General features: G+C 34.5%; 2 protein-coding genes and 1 long non-coding RNA gene across 5 annotated transcripts; 1 reads left to right on the forward strand and 2 right to left on the reverse strand.

Annotated features, from left to right (window-relative positions):
• Positions 1–523: 523 nt before the first annotated feature.
• Positions 524–8,227, forward strand: LOC309503149 (uncharacterized protein). 2 transcript variants are annotated; one of them, XM_082175866.1, is made up of 7 exons: positions 525–872; positions 1,804–1,842; positions 3,639–3,950; positions 4,228–4,509; positions 5,366–5,489; positions 5,603–5,666; positions 5,784–8,227. In XM_082175866.1, exons 1-7 carry the CDS (start codon positions 803–805, stop codon positions 5,874–5,876), a joined length of 984 nt encoding a protein of 327 aa, XP_082031992.1. In that variant the 5' UTR covers positions 525–802; the 3' UTR covers positions 5,877–8,227. The 2 variants fall into 2 exon arrangements, with proteins under 2 accessions (XP_082031993.1, XP_082031992.1); XM_082175867.1 differs by lacking the exon at positions 1,804–1,842 and having other exon boundaries at positions 524–872.
• LOC309503172 (uncharacterized protein) lies at positions 7,599–16,872 on the reverse strand. 2 transcript variants are annotated; one of them, XM_082175897.1, is made up of 4 exons: positions 16,628–16,872; positions 16,386–16,408; positions 16,052–16,089; positions 7,599–9,285 (listed from the first exon to the last, which is right to left on the reverse strand). In XM_082175897.1, exons 1-4 carry the CDS (start codon positions 16,651–16,653, stop codon positions 9,106–9,108), a joined length of 267 nt encoding a protein of 88 aa, XP_082032023.1. In that variant the 5' UTR covers positions 16,654–16,872; the 3' UTR covers positions 7,599–9,105. The 2 variants fall into 2 exon arrangements, with proteins under 2 accessions (XP_082032023.1, XP_082032022.1); XM_082175896.1 differs by having other exon boundaries at positions 16,052–16,092; positions 16,628–16,863.
• Positions 9,938–16,045, reverse strand: LOC309503195. Its single transcript, XR_014207553.1, has 2 exons — positions 14,292–16,045; positions 9,938–14,226 (listed from the first exon to the last, which is right to left on the reverse strand). It is a non-coding gene; the product is annotated as an uncharacterized lncRNA (long non-coding RNA).
• Positions 16,873–17,142: the final 270 nt, after the last annotated feature.

Below are 17,142 nucleotides of genomic sequence, written 5' to 3' on the forward strand. Positions count from 1 at the left end.
ATGTTCAGCACATGCTCAGATCACAGGCCGATGAATTCGGCCTAGCCGCAAAAGTTCAAATATTTCAACACATCCAAACGCTCAAATTGGTTTCAATAATTCCTCATACGCATATTATCAGAACTCCATGTAGCTACTGTTCTTCACTGGAAATGAATGTCTGTCATTTGTCAGAGATAGTGAGAGAAATAATACATTTAAATGATCCAAACAGCCTTTTGATCTCTCATTTGAATCATAGATTACAGCAGATGTTATAAGGTCACATTACTCTATTCATTCTACCAGCTCGATAAAATACCAAAATTAACCAATAAATATCACTTTCAACACATCACATACTGCCAAACTGCAGTCTTCTTGCACTAAGAAAACGCTCTCACATGACTGCCGTGGTTAACAAGACAGGAAGTCAGCATTTTCATGTGGGAGAAGAATATGAAATGATAAAAAAAATGGAGGAGTGTACAACAGCGTCACACTGCTGAAGGAAACAAAAGGAGGAGAACTCAGAGAAGGGAAAGAGAGAATGAGTGAAGTTTGATAGAGAGATAAACAGATGTGAAAAACTTCCGAAGCTCCACGAATCAGCATGTATTACTTTATTCTTAAGACTTTGATAAAGTCAGTCTAAGTTTAGTGTAAAAAAAAAAAAAAAAGAGAGAGAATGCTTGGCATTTCAGTGCTTTTGAAAAAGGTACTTTGACTACAAGTATAGAAGTGCGCATAACCCGGGAGTACAGAGAAAAAAAGTACATTTAAAGGTGAGCGAAGAGTCTGAGCGGAGATTTGTGCTGTAGCGATGGCGAACAGTAAGACATTGATGGTAGTTGTCCTCCTAAGTATCCTTTTGGCAAGAAGTCACACAAGAGGTGAGTTTCAATTTAATTTAATTTTAATATGATACTCTTTAGATCTTTAGGCCTAGACGAGCTGGCCGCCTTAGTCTAGCATCCGTAGTTGGCAGATGCCACTTGACTTGATATTTTATTTCTAATTAAATTCATATTTTTATAAGTGACCCAAAATGCTTGGGTATTTGCTTAATGGTGAACATTTTAGAATTGTTTTAATCAGTCAGACAAAGTATATTGAAAGTATGAAGTGAATCAATATGGCTGAACTTGATCAACTGGAAAAAGTCGACTTTTATTTTCTTGAACTTAAAATGCAAAGACATTTACAGTGAACTTATGCTTCAGTGGAGCTCATAATGGATGTACAACAGAATGAGGAATCTGATCTCACACGTGCATGTGAAGGCTTTGTGTTTGTTTCTGTATGTGTTTGTTGCTATTTTGAGAGGACATGCCATGACGAAGCGCTCTTCCTCTCAGGGGGGATTCTTGGGGGCAGATGAGTTGCTGAGGTTTTTGAGGGTGACAGAAGCAGCTGAAAAGAAACTGTAAATGTAGAACAGTAAATGTAGCTATTTACTTGGAACCAAATGACATTTGTGGTCTGACTGTTTACAATAATGCCATTGAATGCGGTAGATGGGGTGGGATTGCAGTCGTTGCTTTAGGCCAGGTGTTCAAACTATGTATTCTTCAGAATTAGGGCTCGTTCCTCTTGTGCTACAGTAATAATGTTTGTCTAATCTTTGGAGAAAACTGTACACCTCTGACTAACAATAACAAGAAAAATGACAAATTAATGTACTAAGCCTTCAATATCCCCACACTTACTTATGTAATGTAACTAAAATTAACTGGAATACACACTTGAGTGAATGATTCTGTTTCCATGTGCTGAGCGCTCACATTAACCGGTTACTAACATGCTGTGCACTAACTGTCCTAGGACAACAAGAGAATCAAGATGCTGAAAAAAAACTGACAGGTCAGACAATATACACTTTTATCATTTACTTTTTTCATTTATAAACTGGGGCACTTTTCATGAATAGGGTACAACAGAATACTGACATAAAATCGATTTTAGGTGAAACAGGATCTTGACCTTGAATCTTGAATCACTATTTTGCGGGGGAATACATACTAGTTTTTAAACTAGCTGCTTTTTATGCTGAGATAATTACTCAAAAAAAAAAAAAAAAAAACCTCTGCTTCTCATGCTTTAAAAAAGTCTTGAGACGCTAAAGTTAACTCTATTGATGGAAAGTGCCAGCTGTGTTACATCTATTGTTAGATAGAGCTTCTGTATGTGTTGTAACTATTTTTAGGTTTAAAAAAAGGAAATGACACACCAAAGGATAAAACTAGTCTGGCATGGCAGGGAGAGATAAGTTTAGTTTGTAGAGGGAAATAAAAATTTTGTTAACACTTTACAATATGGTTCATTAGTTAACCTTAGAACTATCATGAACTAAGAATAAACAATACTTGTACAGCATTTATTAATCTTAGTTAATATCATTTTCAACATTTACTAATACATTAATAAAATCAAAGGTTGTATTTGTTAACATTAGTTAATGCTCTGTGATTAACAAACAATGAACAGCTGTATTTTTATTAACTAACACTAACAAAGATTAATAAATGCTGTAACAAATGTATTGCTCATTGTTAGTTCATGTTAATTTATAAATTAACTAATGTTAACTAATGAACCTTATTGTAAAGTGTTGCCTTTTTTTTTTTTTTTTTTTTTTTTTTAAATGCATCATACCCACATTTTACTCTCCCGGTCAAAAGTTTGAAATAATTCAGTTTTTTTTCCAATGTTTGTGAAATAAGTCTGTTATGCTCACCAAGGCTGCATTTATTTGATTAAAAATACAGTGAAAACGCTAATGTTAAAATAACAATATATTTTAAATTGTTATTTACTCCTGTAAAACCATACTAATTTGCTGATTCATCATTTATTGATGAATACAAAATTATTAATCATGGTCCTTATTATTATTATTAATAATAATAATAATGTTGAAAACATTATATTTTTTTCCAGGATTCTTTGGTGAACAGAAAATGTAAAAGCAGCATTTATTTGAAATATAAATCTTTTGTAACATTATAAATGTCTTTACTGTCCGTTTTGATTAATTGAATGCCTCCTTAAAATAACAAAAGTATTTATTATTATTATTATTATTTTTAATTCTTACTTTTGAATTGTAGTATATCACAGTTTACCCAAAAATACAGTATTAAGCAGCACTGTTTTAAACATTGATAATAATAAGAAATGTTTCTTATTAATATTGGCATATTAGAAGGATTTCTGAAGAATCGTGTGACATTGAATACTGGAGTAATGATGCAGAAAAATTATGCTTTGTCACAACAGGAATACATTTCACTTATATATGAAAACAGAAATTAAAATTATTATATTAAAATTAATACCAATAAAATACCAATTAATACCAATTTGTAATACCATTTCACAATATTACTATTGTTTATACTGTTCTCTTTTTAATTTTTTATTTTTTTTAATCAAAATAACAGACTTGGTGAACATAAGATACTTTTTTTAACAACATTAAATAATATTATTTCAAACTTTTGACCAGTCGTGTATGTTTATATATTTGAATTATATTTGAATTTTGAATATGTCAAATGTGCAGATCACAGTTTTATTGGTCTATTTAGTAAACAGATATTTTACTCTAATCCAATTTTTAATCTGATTTTTATACAATTAAAACAAATTTCTTTCAGATTTCAAAGAGCAGATCTTTGTGGAGGGCAGCGATGCGACTTTATGGTGCACCAATAATGTCACTGATGTCAAATGGAATGAATTAATTTATATTGTGTGGAACATCAGCATGCAGGGCAGAAAATGTTATCTTGGTTTGTCACCCAAACTGGACATTGTGGACAACACTTGTAATGATGGAAAGAGGCTGTACAACACTTCAAATGGAGTTTCATTATTCATTCCCAAGATTTCAATGGAAGATGAAGGATATTACTCTTGTGATTTATCAACAAAAGGAGGAAGCAGAGCTATAAATGTCTCTGTAAGCGGTGAGTTCAATTTCAAATTATTGTAACACTATTGTAAAAACGTTGAAGCTTTTAAAACACAGGTTAGGTGTAATTCCACAAACTGATCACTAACAACTGATGTTATTAACTATCATTCAGTGATAGACTACATCTCTCTGTTTCATTGTAGTCATCATGAACCAGTGAACAATTCAATTTGTTGTACAAAATTTTTTATTTAGAGTTAGCAATGAAGACAACAATATATAATGATGATATTGATATTCAAATGAAATTTAAGTTCTTTGTTTTAAAGTGACCCGCCTGGAGACTTATCTGGTCAGAGAAAATGGTCAGAGGATTGCTGTCTGTAAGGCCACATATAAAAAGACGGCACCCACTCTTCACTGGGAACCTGCCTTGAACTTTTCCCTAAAAAACGCTTCTGTCAAGAAGGCTGACACATTTATTGAGACTCGAGTAAATCTTCCTGATGATGTGACCATCAGTAACCTCAACTGTGTGGCCTCGTACCCCTCTGTGTCCGGCTCTCTGCAACAGAAGAGCACACTGCATATACTGAATATTACAACAACAGGTGAATTTTTTTTTTTTTTTTTGTGTTTTTTTTTTTTTTGTGGATCAGTAGTAAATTCTGTTTTGAATTCTCATTTAATGCATGTATATACATTGTTGGACATGTTATTGGACAAATAAACCAGTGAGAGTGTGAAAAGTGTTTAGGAAAGGTTGCTACTTTCTTTTTTTTTCTTTTTTGCTAAAAGTCAACTTTGCTAATATTTTGCAATGAAATATGAAGCAAATTTGACCACATTTAGTACAGTGGCTTGTATTAAAAAGGAATCGGTTTTGACAGTATTACAGATTTATGAAATCACTTTACAATAAAGTTTAATTTGTTAACATTGGTTTATGAATTATTTAACATGAACTAACAATGATCAATACTTCTACAGCATTTATTAAATTTAGTTCATGCTAATGTATAATACTTTTTTAAAGTTGTATTAGTTAATGCACTGTGACTTAACATGGACAATTATATTTCATAAACTAACATTAATAATATTTCACTCATAGTTTGTTACTCACTCATAACTAATGTTAACAAATTAGACCTTAGTGTAAAGTGTTACTGACTTTATTGATTATTTTAACAAATGTAACTTGCTTTTCTGCTATATTACGTAAAACGTTACCACTTTATTTTACAGTGTTCTTGTTACATGTTACATGTCTTGCTATAGTAATAATAGTAAATTATGCCTAATTACATGCAACTAACCCTAAATCTGTAGTAAATACATGTTGTTACTTAATATTACTTAGTAAATGTATAATTACACTGTAACAAGGACACCTTCAAATAAAATGTAACCTGTGTAACATTAATTATTATTACAATGGAAATAATCTCTCTTCTCTCTCTTCAGTAAATAACCCAAATGGGGAAAAAATTCCATGGGAAATTATTGCCATATCATCTGGTTCTGTTTTTTTTATTCTTGTGTCTCTGGCCGTGGTTTACATACTACGCAGAAAACTCAAGCACATAAGGTGGGTTATTTTACTGCCTTGATTCACTGCTGTTGAATCGCTTTGAATGGTATGATGACTAATTAATACAGAAATGTCTTATCAATATCTAATTGTCTTTGTGTTCTCTTTAGTTCATTGAAGATGCTTTGCTGCAAATCCAAAATCTCACCACCAGCTGAAGACAAACCACCCCAGGTGAGACGTCTCTGTCAAACCCGTTTGTATCGTACTCTAAACTCAGTTATTCACTATGTAAGGTCCATTGTAAAAGTGCTTTGTATTGCTCACTAAAGCATATGTCTGTGTGTTTAGCCTACTTATGTGGAAGAGGTGGAGCCTTATGCAAGTTATGTACAGCGAGTCAATTCCATCTACAACTCCTCAGCTGAACTCTTCAATGCCTGATCGACACAACACACACTCACTTTTCATGATGAAACAGGATACCAGAAGAGCACTGAGACTTAAGAGGGCAAAGACATGCCTGTGGTTAAAATTGCATATGAAAAACAATACTAGTGGAAAAACAGTCATCTCATGAGAGCATCCCCAAAGCAAACAGCGCCTGACTGAGGAACAAAAGTCACACTGAGTCAAATCATGAAACATAATGACAGAGGAACATTTGTCTTGGTATATGATGAAGAATGACTGGGACAACTTCAGAATCAGTGATATCACTAATATGTAGATTTGTTGACACAGTGCCTGGTTAGATATTAATCATTTGTACAAATCGTTCTTTTCACATTTGTACATATCTTTCCTTTCAGAGAGTAAAATGTAAAAATCTACCCATTGTCCGCTAATAATACTAAAGTTTTTACATATTGCACAGAATTCAAATTATATAAATACATTTTATCGCTTCACATTTCAGTATTGCTTATGTTCGTATTTGGTCTTCGAGTTTAATACATCAACCTTTAAAAAATAAGTGTTTTTTTTGTAGCAATGTCATAGAAGGACCATTTTTGTGCCATTAAAAGAATGTTCCAGCGAACAATTCTTAAAAGATCCAAGTGTGAAGAACTTTTTAATAATCTAAATAACAGTTCTCCACTGACTCACTCTTAAAAATAAAGGTTCTTTACTGGCATTGATGATTCCGTAAAGAACCTTTAACATCCATTGTGCCTTTTCATTGCGCAAAAGGTTCTTAACAGCAGAAAAACATCCTTTTTATTTTATAGTTTTATTGATTGATAAAATGTTCTTCACATTAAGAAAAACATGCTTAGTTTAAGAACTGAAAGGTTCTTTGAGGAACCAAAAATGGTTCTTATGGCATCCCTTTTTGTCCATGGATGTTTAAGGTTCTTCGTGGAACCATCTATGACAGTAAGAGGCATTATTTTTAAGAGTGTAGAGTTTTTTTGTTTGTTTTTGTTTTAAACCAATGATGTTGATTGTATTTGTAAAAATAGGCCTTTCTAATAGGCCACAAATTATCAATGTTAAATACTGAGTATGTGACTTGTTACCTGCTTTTAACATAACCCACTGAGGGGGTTACATATGAATGTAACACTGTGAGATTTGTGGTCATGTGATGGCGAGTCAGACACACTCAGTCGCACTGTCCCCTTGATTCAGGGTGATTCAGTGGAACGATGTGGAAACTTAGGGGTAATTGTATACCTACACTATCTGAATGCTTGTAACTGGAAACAGAAGATCAGGTACGCCCTCAGTTATCACACAGATACTCCTCCAGAAACTGAAACTGGTGGGATGCCGAACAAAATCTTCTTTGATGTTGTCGTGGGATTCCCCAAGAACTATGACAGAGTAAATTTTCATTAGATTCAAGTTTAGATTTTAAAGCTTTGTACCTTTGTCTCACAATCTCCTTCTACTATCACGGCACACAACACGAAAAGCAGATTGCTCCCTCAAGTGGTTGTTTATTGGTAGTATAATTTTATTTAAACCCCTATAGACCTTATTCACAGCATCTCCATCTTTGATTTTTAATGGGAATGAAAGCGAGGCTGTGAGGGATAGACATATATCTCTTCCGTGGGTTGTACTGTTATTTAATGTGTTTTTGGATTGTTCTGCTGACAAAACACTGCAAAAATACCTTTCCAAGAAATGTCAGTAGACAAAAAAACTCCAGACAACATAAGTGATCTTGGAGTTATACAGCTTTTTAGCGGATGCCATTGAAAACACTGTATAAGTCTTTCCCTCACAGCCTCGTGTTCATACCTGTCGACGGAACAGGGCTATATAAATAAAACTTCTTCTTCTTCTTCTTCTGTCATGGCGCTGCTCTGAATAATGTTTATTAAAGCTATACATTAACAGGGGTGTAAAACATAGCAAAAAGTAAATATTCGGTCATCATGATTAAATCTTAACTCTATATTTGTATATTGAGTAAATTTCTTGAGGCTACTTCTCACAATTTTAACTTCAGTGAATATTTCTCATGGTATATTTATTTTTGAGAATTGATTCATGTACAGGTACATTTCTTGGCTTTGATACAAAAAAAGCTATTTGGACATTTCTATCATTATTAACTAAAAAAAGATACAATTTACTGAATGCATGTCACATATGGGGAAAGTTGTCACAACATACTCTGCCAATAGACAGTCCATTTTAGGCCTTTTAAATTGTTGATGAAACTAAACTAAAATTACATTACTATTATAAAATTACAACATACGAAATGCATATGATGAATACTTGCCCTATTATTGCCCCTGACATCTATTAAAAGTATGTTCCTTTATTACATGTAATTAACTTTTATCTGATTATGTCAGTGTGGTTTTATTGTGTTCACTTGTTTACCCAACATATGATGATACTAGAATTTTAGTTTGGATGGCAGAATTCACAAAACAATAACTTAAGAGTTTTGAAATGCATGTTTGAAATCATCATACAAAACATAGAAAACACACATTTGTGTAATTGCACCTATAGCACACGAAACATGTGACAACTAGCCCTGCTGTTATTTCACTCAAGTTTTTAACTTTCTTACAACTTAAAATGTTGCGTTATAATGATTTTCCTGGATTTAACTTTTTGTGATAACCAAATATACAAGTTGACACTTAATACAGCTTTATTTCAATAATACAGCTTTTTATTTCGAGTTGACTAAACTAACATTTTAAACACTTATTATTCTAAGTCAAACAAAAGAAAATGTTTACAGTGTATGTAAATGAATCATTTATTCATCATACCAAACACATTTGATTCTTATTTGATGATTGAGAACTTCAGGAGTCATTAGAAAAGTATAAATCTCTCTTGAGTTTCATTATTCAAATTTATATAAAACATACACATACAGGAAGATAAACATAATATGCAATTTTATTCACTGTGCACATAGATAAAGGCAGTTATTACTTACAATGCATCAAAATATTAAAAAAATATTTAATATGTTATACTTCATGTTGTAAATATGCAGTGGGGGAATAAAAAAGAAAAAAACAGACCTGAAATGAAAACCTCCATAAATAATTTAAAAGAATAATAAAAATCCTGAATATCATTCCAACCTATAAAAAGTCAACAAGTGCTCAAAGTTGTGTTTGTGTATCTCAGGTGTCCATTCCGGCTGAATGTGCTGATTTCAGCCACATAAGCATTTCAGTGCTCAGCCCATGAGCACATAATCATCTGAACAGTCCTCACTGCTTTTTTGTTTGGCCATGTCTGTTGTCTTTTGAGGGAGCTTTACAACGGCATAATCACAGTCGGTGTCCTCCAAGTCTCGATTAGGCCTTTCTGGATTGATAGTAGTGTGGTCAATAGAGGCATAGAGGACATCTTCTGTCTGTGCAGAGAGAAAACACAAGCCTGCGAATTATGATGAGGAAGTTTTTAACTGGCATAAAAAAAAAGAAGAAGAAAAAAAAAAGCAGTATTCATTGTGTTAGTGTGAGACGAAGGTCACAGCCCTAATGTTTACTCTACGTATAACAATGGGGTATTGCCAGAGAAACTGTGAACTTTGAGCTAGAATCAAACTGTTCAACATTTTCTAATTAAAACTTTATTTATTTATTATTTATTGTTTGTTTACTACAGCTTCCCTGAAAAAAAAAGAAAGAAAGAGTTGTATATGGATTTTTTTTGTTTTTTGTTGTTGTTTTTTTTTGTTAAAGAAGCAGAATAAATCAGGGTGGTGTCACCCTGTGGTTAAATGTCTTTACAATAAGGTTTCATTAGTTAATAGTTAATGCCTTGACTAAAATGTTAACTAAAATACAATGAGTTACTCATTTGTTACAGTATTTATTAATCTTTGTTAAAGTTAGTTAATACAAATACAACTGTTCATTGTTAGTTCATGTAACCTCAGGTTGATTAAATAATGTTAAAATTAATGTATCAGTCCATTAACAAAGATTAATAAATGCATTAGAATAATTTTTCCTTGTTAGTTCCCCTAGTGAAAAGTAAATATACTAAAATGTATTTTATGCTAACTACTGTATACTACAAATACATTTACATATTTATGTACTTAATATAAATACCCTGCAATTGTAATTTTAGTATACTAAATAGGTATACTTAAAGAGTCTGCTAAATTGAAACAACTTTAACTTCCCTTTAAGAGCAGGCATGCTTGTTCCATGGCGGGTTGCTATTATAACGGCAGATTTGCCAGGCGCGCGCCAGGAGCGGTTCACAGCCGAGTAGACCGACGTTCTCGTCTCATTGTATGGGGATAGGAGAAACCCACCCAAATCAGCTTCGTATAAAAATTCGGGTAAATATGTAAGCTAGATTTATGCCTATTTTTTCACATCTTCATGGACACAACAATGATTTCTCTCGTGTAATATTTTTCCTTTTAATAATGTATGGTTTTCTAAAAATGAGAACTGCTGCATCTGTGTGAAGATGAGATAAGCAAAGTGCACACGCTACACTGATTATGGCCAAGCATGCGACCTTAAATAGCATATGAATAACATGCGCAACGCGCCACTGACTTTTGACTAGGTTTTTCCGGTTAGTGGCGAAATAGTTTTCTAAACCTGCAAAATAGCAACAGGGAACGTTTGCGCCGGAACACACCTCATCTTTGCGCTGAACCGCCCCCGGGAGCGCAAATGCATTTCTTAGTTTACCGACGTGCGTCTGTGGAGGGAAAAGTCCGCTGTGCGCGGATGCAAAATAGGAATGATACATGCGGTACAAACTCAATTGCGCTGGGTGCAAGATAGGGCCCCATATATCTTGCATTTAAATTATACAGTGATCATACTATAATAGCGATATTAAACACAGGCTTAATATTAAGAAATATGCATTGTGCAATAAAGAAGAACTCCAAATAATGTTTAATTATAATATTTATATCAGAAAGTCTCAAGCAATATGTCAGTAAATATATGAATGGGTTTGTATTATAGTTAGTATGAAATAAATGTAGGCCTATTTTAAATACATTTTGGCATAGGTTTTTTTCTACGGTGGCCGAGAGAGCTGAATGCGCTGCAACTGAAGAAAACACATGCAAATAGAAAAACACCTGCAAATTAAGAAAACATCTTCATTAGTTTCAGAACACATGTGTGCTCCAAAAACTCACAACACAACCAAATACAGTTATGCGCTGCAAATAGCACAGACCACAACGGAAATGTTTCCAGGGGACCCCCAATAAGTGACGAACCCGTCTGGGACATGCTTATTGCTCGTGAGCGTGCATATGACCTACTACTCCCTTAAGTGAACACTGGAGTGAGCAGGGCACTTGTGTGCCATTATGTAGCCGTTTGGAACTTACTTGGTGAAGGGAGCAACGAAAGACAACGTAATTTCCTCATTTATTTTCACTGATGTTCCCATGACAATGCAGCACGGTGTCAATCAGCCAAATAGCTGTTCTTACAACAGACATTTCTTATTATTGCTGTTAACATAACTGTTGCACATAAAAATTTATTTTAAGTTTTTAAAATACGCGTTATATATCTGTGTGTGAGTGTCTCAACTTTAAAACTTGCCGTCTCATCTTTGGAATTTGTTTGATTCATTTTGATTTATAGGTTAATATCTTACCCTCATGTTCTTTATTTTTAGTTTTCAGCTCATTGTTAACTCTTCTTTTCTCATTTGTATTCTGAACATAGAATACATTGAACATAGGCTACAGTTTGTATATTGTATACAAAGTTGTCATGAACATGTCATCTCTGTATGTTTTGCAAAAAATTCGCATGCACTGAAACACAAGCAGTTCTGCACGTTCACATTCATTCACCAATAAACGGAACTGTCTGTGTTTCAGTGCGTGCGCAAGAATAAAACAAATGTTATCTCGATTTATGCAATCACTTCCTGCTGCGTTAATGAAAGATCGTGTCAGGTGAAAGGGAAGCAAAACATTCTGCAGATGATATTTAATGTTTTGTTTGCTGGCTTTATTTCTTACACAGCTTCAAGTTTAACGCACTTTCGTGTTATACAGGCCGTTTCGTGTTTATTTTCATGCACTGTGCCTATATGGGGGGGGGGGGGGGGTAAAATGTCAGTAAAAGGTAAAAATTCTTAAACTGTGCCATTATTTATAAAGATTACTTTATTGTAGCCTATTTGAAGCACACGATAATGATGCCAGTAGCACACTTCAAGTTTACTTAAAATGCGATTGCAGTGTGTTTTAAAATCACTAAAAGTTTATTATAAGTATAATATTAATTTATGTTCAACACTCTTACAGTGTAATTGAATTGCAATTGTAATGTCATCAAAATACTTTCTAAGTTTATGCTGAGTGAATTCTGCATTTCAAAACTTAAATACAATAGTATATTTAAAGTGTACTTAAGTATACTTGGAATAGTCAAGTCAAGTCACCTTTATTTAAATAGCGCTTTTTACAATACAGATTGCATCAAAGCAGCTTCACAGTGATAACAAGTTTGTATAATAGTGGAATAGTTCAGCGTTGTGGCAGGAGGGACATTATGTCTCAATCTCTCCATTAGGGAATGGAGGTTAAAATAGTAACCAGTCACTTCAACGTGGTATCAATGACTGACACTAGGGGTCCCCCATGGAAAACGCCACAGCAGCTGAACTGTGTTATGAGGTCTTGGCTGTGCAAATGTCGGCAAGCCCCTATGTTAAAGGACAAGTTCGGTATTTTACACTTAAAGCCCTGTTTTCAGATAGTTTCTGATGAAATACAATGGTTAAGATTGAAATTTGGACAAATGCTGCTGTCCCGAGAATTTAAGGTTTTTGTGGTAGCACCCCCCACCTATACAACGGTTGCATAGGTGCACTGGAAAAATCGTTCGTTTACAAAGACGTGAAACTCACCGAGTGGTCAGGGGTGTTCACTGATATGCTCACACAAAAATCGCTGCAAAAGATGCTTTCAAACAGGTGTTTTACCATTCGTTGTAAAACTGTGGACCTATTTTTCCAAACGCCTCACACCCGTACATTCTTCCGTTGAGAGCTTGAATAATAGACACTCCAGCCCAGTTGGTGGTGATAATGCACCTTTGCCAATTGCAAGCAAACCACTGGCATTTCATTGAATACACAGAAGAAGCAGAAGAAGAAGCGGCAGAGTAATACCGTAAAGGTGCTGCGGTCTCACAGCACGTCCTATACAAGTCAATGGAGTTGGACAAAAACTACGATAAAACCTGTTGGAAAGCATCTTTTGCAGCGATTTTTGTGTGAGCATATCAGTGAACACCCCTGACCACTCTGTGAGTTTCACGTCTTTGTAAACGAAAGTTTAATGCGTTTTAGGAAGGATTATTCCAGTGCACCTATGCAGCCATTGTTAAGGTGGGGGGGTGCTAACACAAAAACCTAAAATTCTCGGGACAGCAGCATTTGTCCAAAGTTCAATCTTAACCATTGTATTTCATCAGAAACGATCTGAAAACAGGGCTTTAAGTGTAAAATACCGAACTTGTCCTTTAACAAACACTCTCAACATCGTAACCTACCCAATGCCCCATGTAAACCATGTAGTCCTTCGTTCCACATGGAGACAGAGAGGACAGTACTAATGGGAATAGGTCACTTCAGCCAGTCTTTTGACCTTGTTTTGAGTTGTGTATTTTGATCTTAACATCTTTAAACGTATTATTTTTTATTCTCAGGTTAGGTAAAGTAAGTCAAGTCTGACCTAAATTTTTATCATTTTAAATGATCTAATTCAAAACTAAAACAAATATTCTCAGTTTAAGTAATTTGTATGTAACCAACAAGATGCATGCTCTTGTTGGTCATCATTACGACAGCCAACATCTTCTATTACTACTTTAGTATTATAGGACAGTACACTTTTCAATTAATTTAATTAAACCGAGTAGGTTTATAATGCTGGTTCTCACCTTATTGATGAACAGGAATTTTAGTTTGCGATTAAAGCTACTAATTCCTCCATCAAAGTCAGCTGCCTCCGTAATACTCTTCTGATATGTGCAGCCCAATCAAGTGAAAATCGCTGCACGACATAAATGAAATAAATTTAGTGTGAGGAATTCGTTCCCCACACGGATTTCACCTCAGATTCAAGTTCATGAACTTGAACATTCGAATTTGTTTACGTCATCTGGGTAAGAGCAACATGCTTGTTGCTTAAAGGATAATTCCGGTATTTAACACCTTGAGTCTATGTTGTAGTTTGTTATGGATGAACTAGAGTGGTGGACACAGACATTTTGACGATGGGTCCTGTCTCGACTTTTTGGCTCTTTTAGAATCGCCTTTGACCGCTTCAGAGTGGCTGTCTATGGGCATGCACAAACATGTCCTTAAAACAACCCTTAACGTTCGTTTTCAAAACTGTGCAACTCACCGAGTGGTTAGTGGTGTTCGTTGATGATTAAAAACAAATATATCGGCGCAATGTATGATTTCAATCCGTGTTATTTGCTATAGTGGAACAATTTTTTCAGATACCTCACAACCACGTATAAACTTCTGCTCGATATTTGAGTCTGAAGCATTAGCACACTCCCGACCACTTGATGGCGACAACCACTTTGCCGTACAAGGACACTGTAAGGAACTTGGTGTCTAGCGCATAGAGCACAGTTGCTCTGCTCACGCTAGCCTTCTGAGTTTTGGGTCATCCATATTTTTATCTCAGAAATACAATGTGAGAGAAAAGAAACATCCACATTTTGACCAGGCTTAGAGTGAATATAAATCTTGTTGCCTTAAGCTCATTCAGGTAACTGCATTTAGGGGCATGGTGATCTTCTCAGCTTCTTGTAACAGAACTTCAGAAGAGCACCAATTTGATGATATTTTCTCCTGTAAGGGGCATGCTGCTCTTCTCCGATACTTGTAACAGAAAAGCACCCCTTCACTGCTGCCCCCAGTCTCTACTATTTCAGAGGAACATGCTGCTCCTTTCCGAAATGTCCTATTCTTGTCTGTCTTTTTTTTTCCAATGACAAATTACAGCTCAAAATGAATTAATCAACTCAACAATTACATGGCAGAAGCATTAAGGGAACAGTACATCCTGTATGTCTAGGTATTCCCTAAAGGCTTGAGGTCAGAAGTCTTCTTTAATGAGCCAATATCCCAAGTTAGTAAATGTGCAGTGTGCCTTTTTTTCTAAATTACTGTATTCATTATTTATGAATTTGACATTGACTGAATAACATTGCACTGAAGAATAAGATTTCTATTGGGGTAATCCAGACATCATTTATATGCTTTTATCAATGTTGTAAAATATATAAATTATGAACTTTACATTGATTGCATTCAAGGTTTCTATTTGTTTAATCTAGGCGTACTAGCATCATATACATTTATCATAAGTTACGTAAGTTTCACCTCAAGTCATTCGCTTTGACATACTTTCCCAGCTGGATTCTATTTCTGTCACATTGGTAGCATCATTTGGAGAAACAGGAAAAAAACACTGAGACTAAATGTTTAGCATTTGAATAGTACATTAAAAAGACTCATTCATAGGAGACTTCATGAATCCCCGAAATGCAAAACAAGCCAACACAACAACCGTTTTTTGAGAAGGAACTTTGATGAAACTGACAAAGATCTAAACTAACGCCCTTGTGTTTTAACATGATGTTATCAGATGTGTGAGTTTGAACATCAGTACTGCAGATGTAAAAGGGCTACATACTTTATTCATGTATATAAAATTAAAATATTATTTTAATTGTACAGTTTAAATGTATTATTTTAGTAGAACTCTGACATGAGTTCACGAGAGTGCCACGACGCATGCACGAGAATTGAGAAGATGACGCTCGATGTTGTGTTTAAAATGGTTCTAAAGTGTGCGAGCCAGTCACTTGGACTATTTTAAACATTGTCTTTACTAACTTTCTGGGCCGGCAAGTTTCGATCCCATAGAAGCCTATGAAGCAGTGAGACAGCTCTCAGATTTCATCAAAAATATCTTAATTTGTGTATACTCCGAAGATGAACGAAAGTCTTACGGGGTTGAAACAACATGAGGGAGAGTAATTACTGACAGAATTTTTATTTTTGGGTGAACTATCCCTTTATGAGTCAAATAAGCAGTCTATTAAACTCCTAATATTATGAATTATTGGCATTCTTACCCGTGTGTCTGCTGCTGTTGCTCTCTGTTTGTCATTATCTTCTAGACAAAACATACACATTACATGTCAATAAATAGTCACTTCACAATGTAGCCCTTCATTGTACACAATAAGTATCATAGCTTTCCTTTAATGTACATCCTCACAAATTTGACTGTCAGCGACAGAAGTGCTGAGTTTTGTGTGAACCACATGAACTTTGACATAAAACTGAATGCATGCTTGAATCTCTGCCAAAGGTTTGCCTTCTCAAGTAAAAATACACTTCCTTATTAATGCATTAGCTGCAACATGCTATTTCAGAGTATATTATTATCAGAGTAAATTCTCTTACCAGCGCTTTCAAGTTTCTTCTTCCTGAGGATAAAAACGTGTAAATTATATAAAGTCACATGCACAATGCAATTTTCCATTTCCGAAACATTTAGAAAAAGTAGCAATCAGCCAATTGACTTTACAACATAACTTAGATTACTTACTAATTCCCAATAATAATAATATTAATAATAAAACAGAACCTGAATAGACTTCTAGTACATAATCTCAGTAAATCATCAAACTCTACAGATGCCCTACCTTCGCTTGCAACTTAAATTGCCCATAGTTCCAACAAGCTCAATATGGTTTGTTTGCCGCAGTATAAATACTAAAGCTACAACCACAAAATGCAGACTGCTGAAACTGCCAGTGTGGTCTAAACCCAGAGTTTCCAACCTGCCAATCAGACAAAATAAAATATGAAAGGAAAGATATAGTAAAACAAGAGAGGGATAGAGAGAGTCATTCAGTGTAAAGCAGTCAAACAACAGACAGCTTGTATTTCCTGTGTTCTGTGGTTTTCATTTGCCTCCGAGTGCATGAAATGAAGAAACGTTCGTTTTCATGTGTCCGCTACTGCGTGTTTACACCTCTATTAGTGGTCATTATGCTATCTCATATCTGTCTAATTTGTGTGTGTTATTTGTTATTCCACGACAGCTTTTCTGAGACTGATCTGTTGTTTTTCACCGATCTTCCACATGTCAAATATGCAAATAACTGTCACCAGGAAAAACAGGCAATGCAGTGTCTGATATATTCTTTCATTTAGA

This window comes from Leuciscus leuciscus, assembly GCF_965113295.1.
Source record: "Leuciscus leuciscus genome assembly, chromosome: 7".
In the NCBI taxonomy this organism is placed as follows: domain Eukaryota; kingdom Metazoa; phylum Chordata; class Actinopteri; order Cypriniformes; family Leuciscidae; genus Leuciscus; species Leuciscus leuciscus.

Bases quoted from the DNA above. Each gene is read 5' to 3' on its own strand.
- LOC309503149 (XM_082175866.1), top strand. From the start codon at position 803: ATGGCGAACAGTAAGACATTGATGGTAGTTGTCCTCCTAAGTATCCTT. The intron at 1,843-3,638 runs GTCAGACAATAT...AATTTCTTTCAG, and splicing joins TGCTGAAAAAAAACTGACAG to ATTTCAAAGAGCAGATCTTT. The intron at 3,951-4,227 runs GTGAGTTCAATT...TTTGTTTTAAAG, and splicing joins TATAAATGTCTCTGTAAGCG to TGACCCGCCTGGAGACTTAT.
- LOC309503172 (XM_082175896.1), bottom strand. From the start codon at position 16,653: ATGGGCAATTTAAGTTGCAAGCGAAG. The intron at 16,093-16,385 runs GTAAGAGAATTT...TGTTTTGTCTAG, and splicing joins GAAGAAACTTGAAAGCGCTG to AAGATAATGACAAACAGAGA. The intron at 9,286-16,051 runs GTAAGAATGCCA...CTCTCTGCACAG, and splicing joins CAACAGCAGCAGACACACGG to ACAGAAGATGTCCTCTATGC.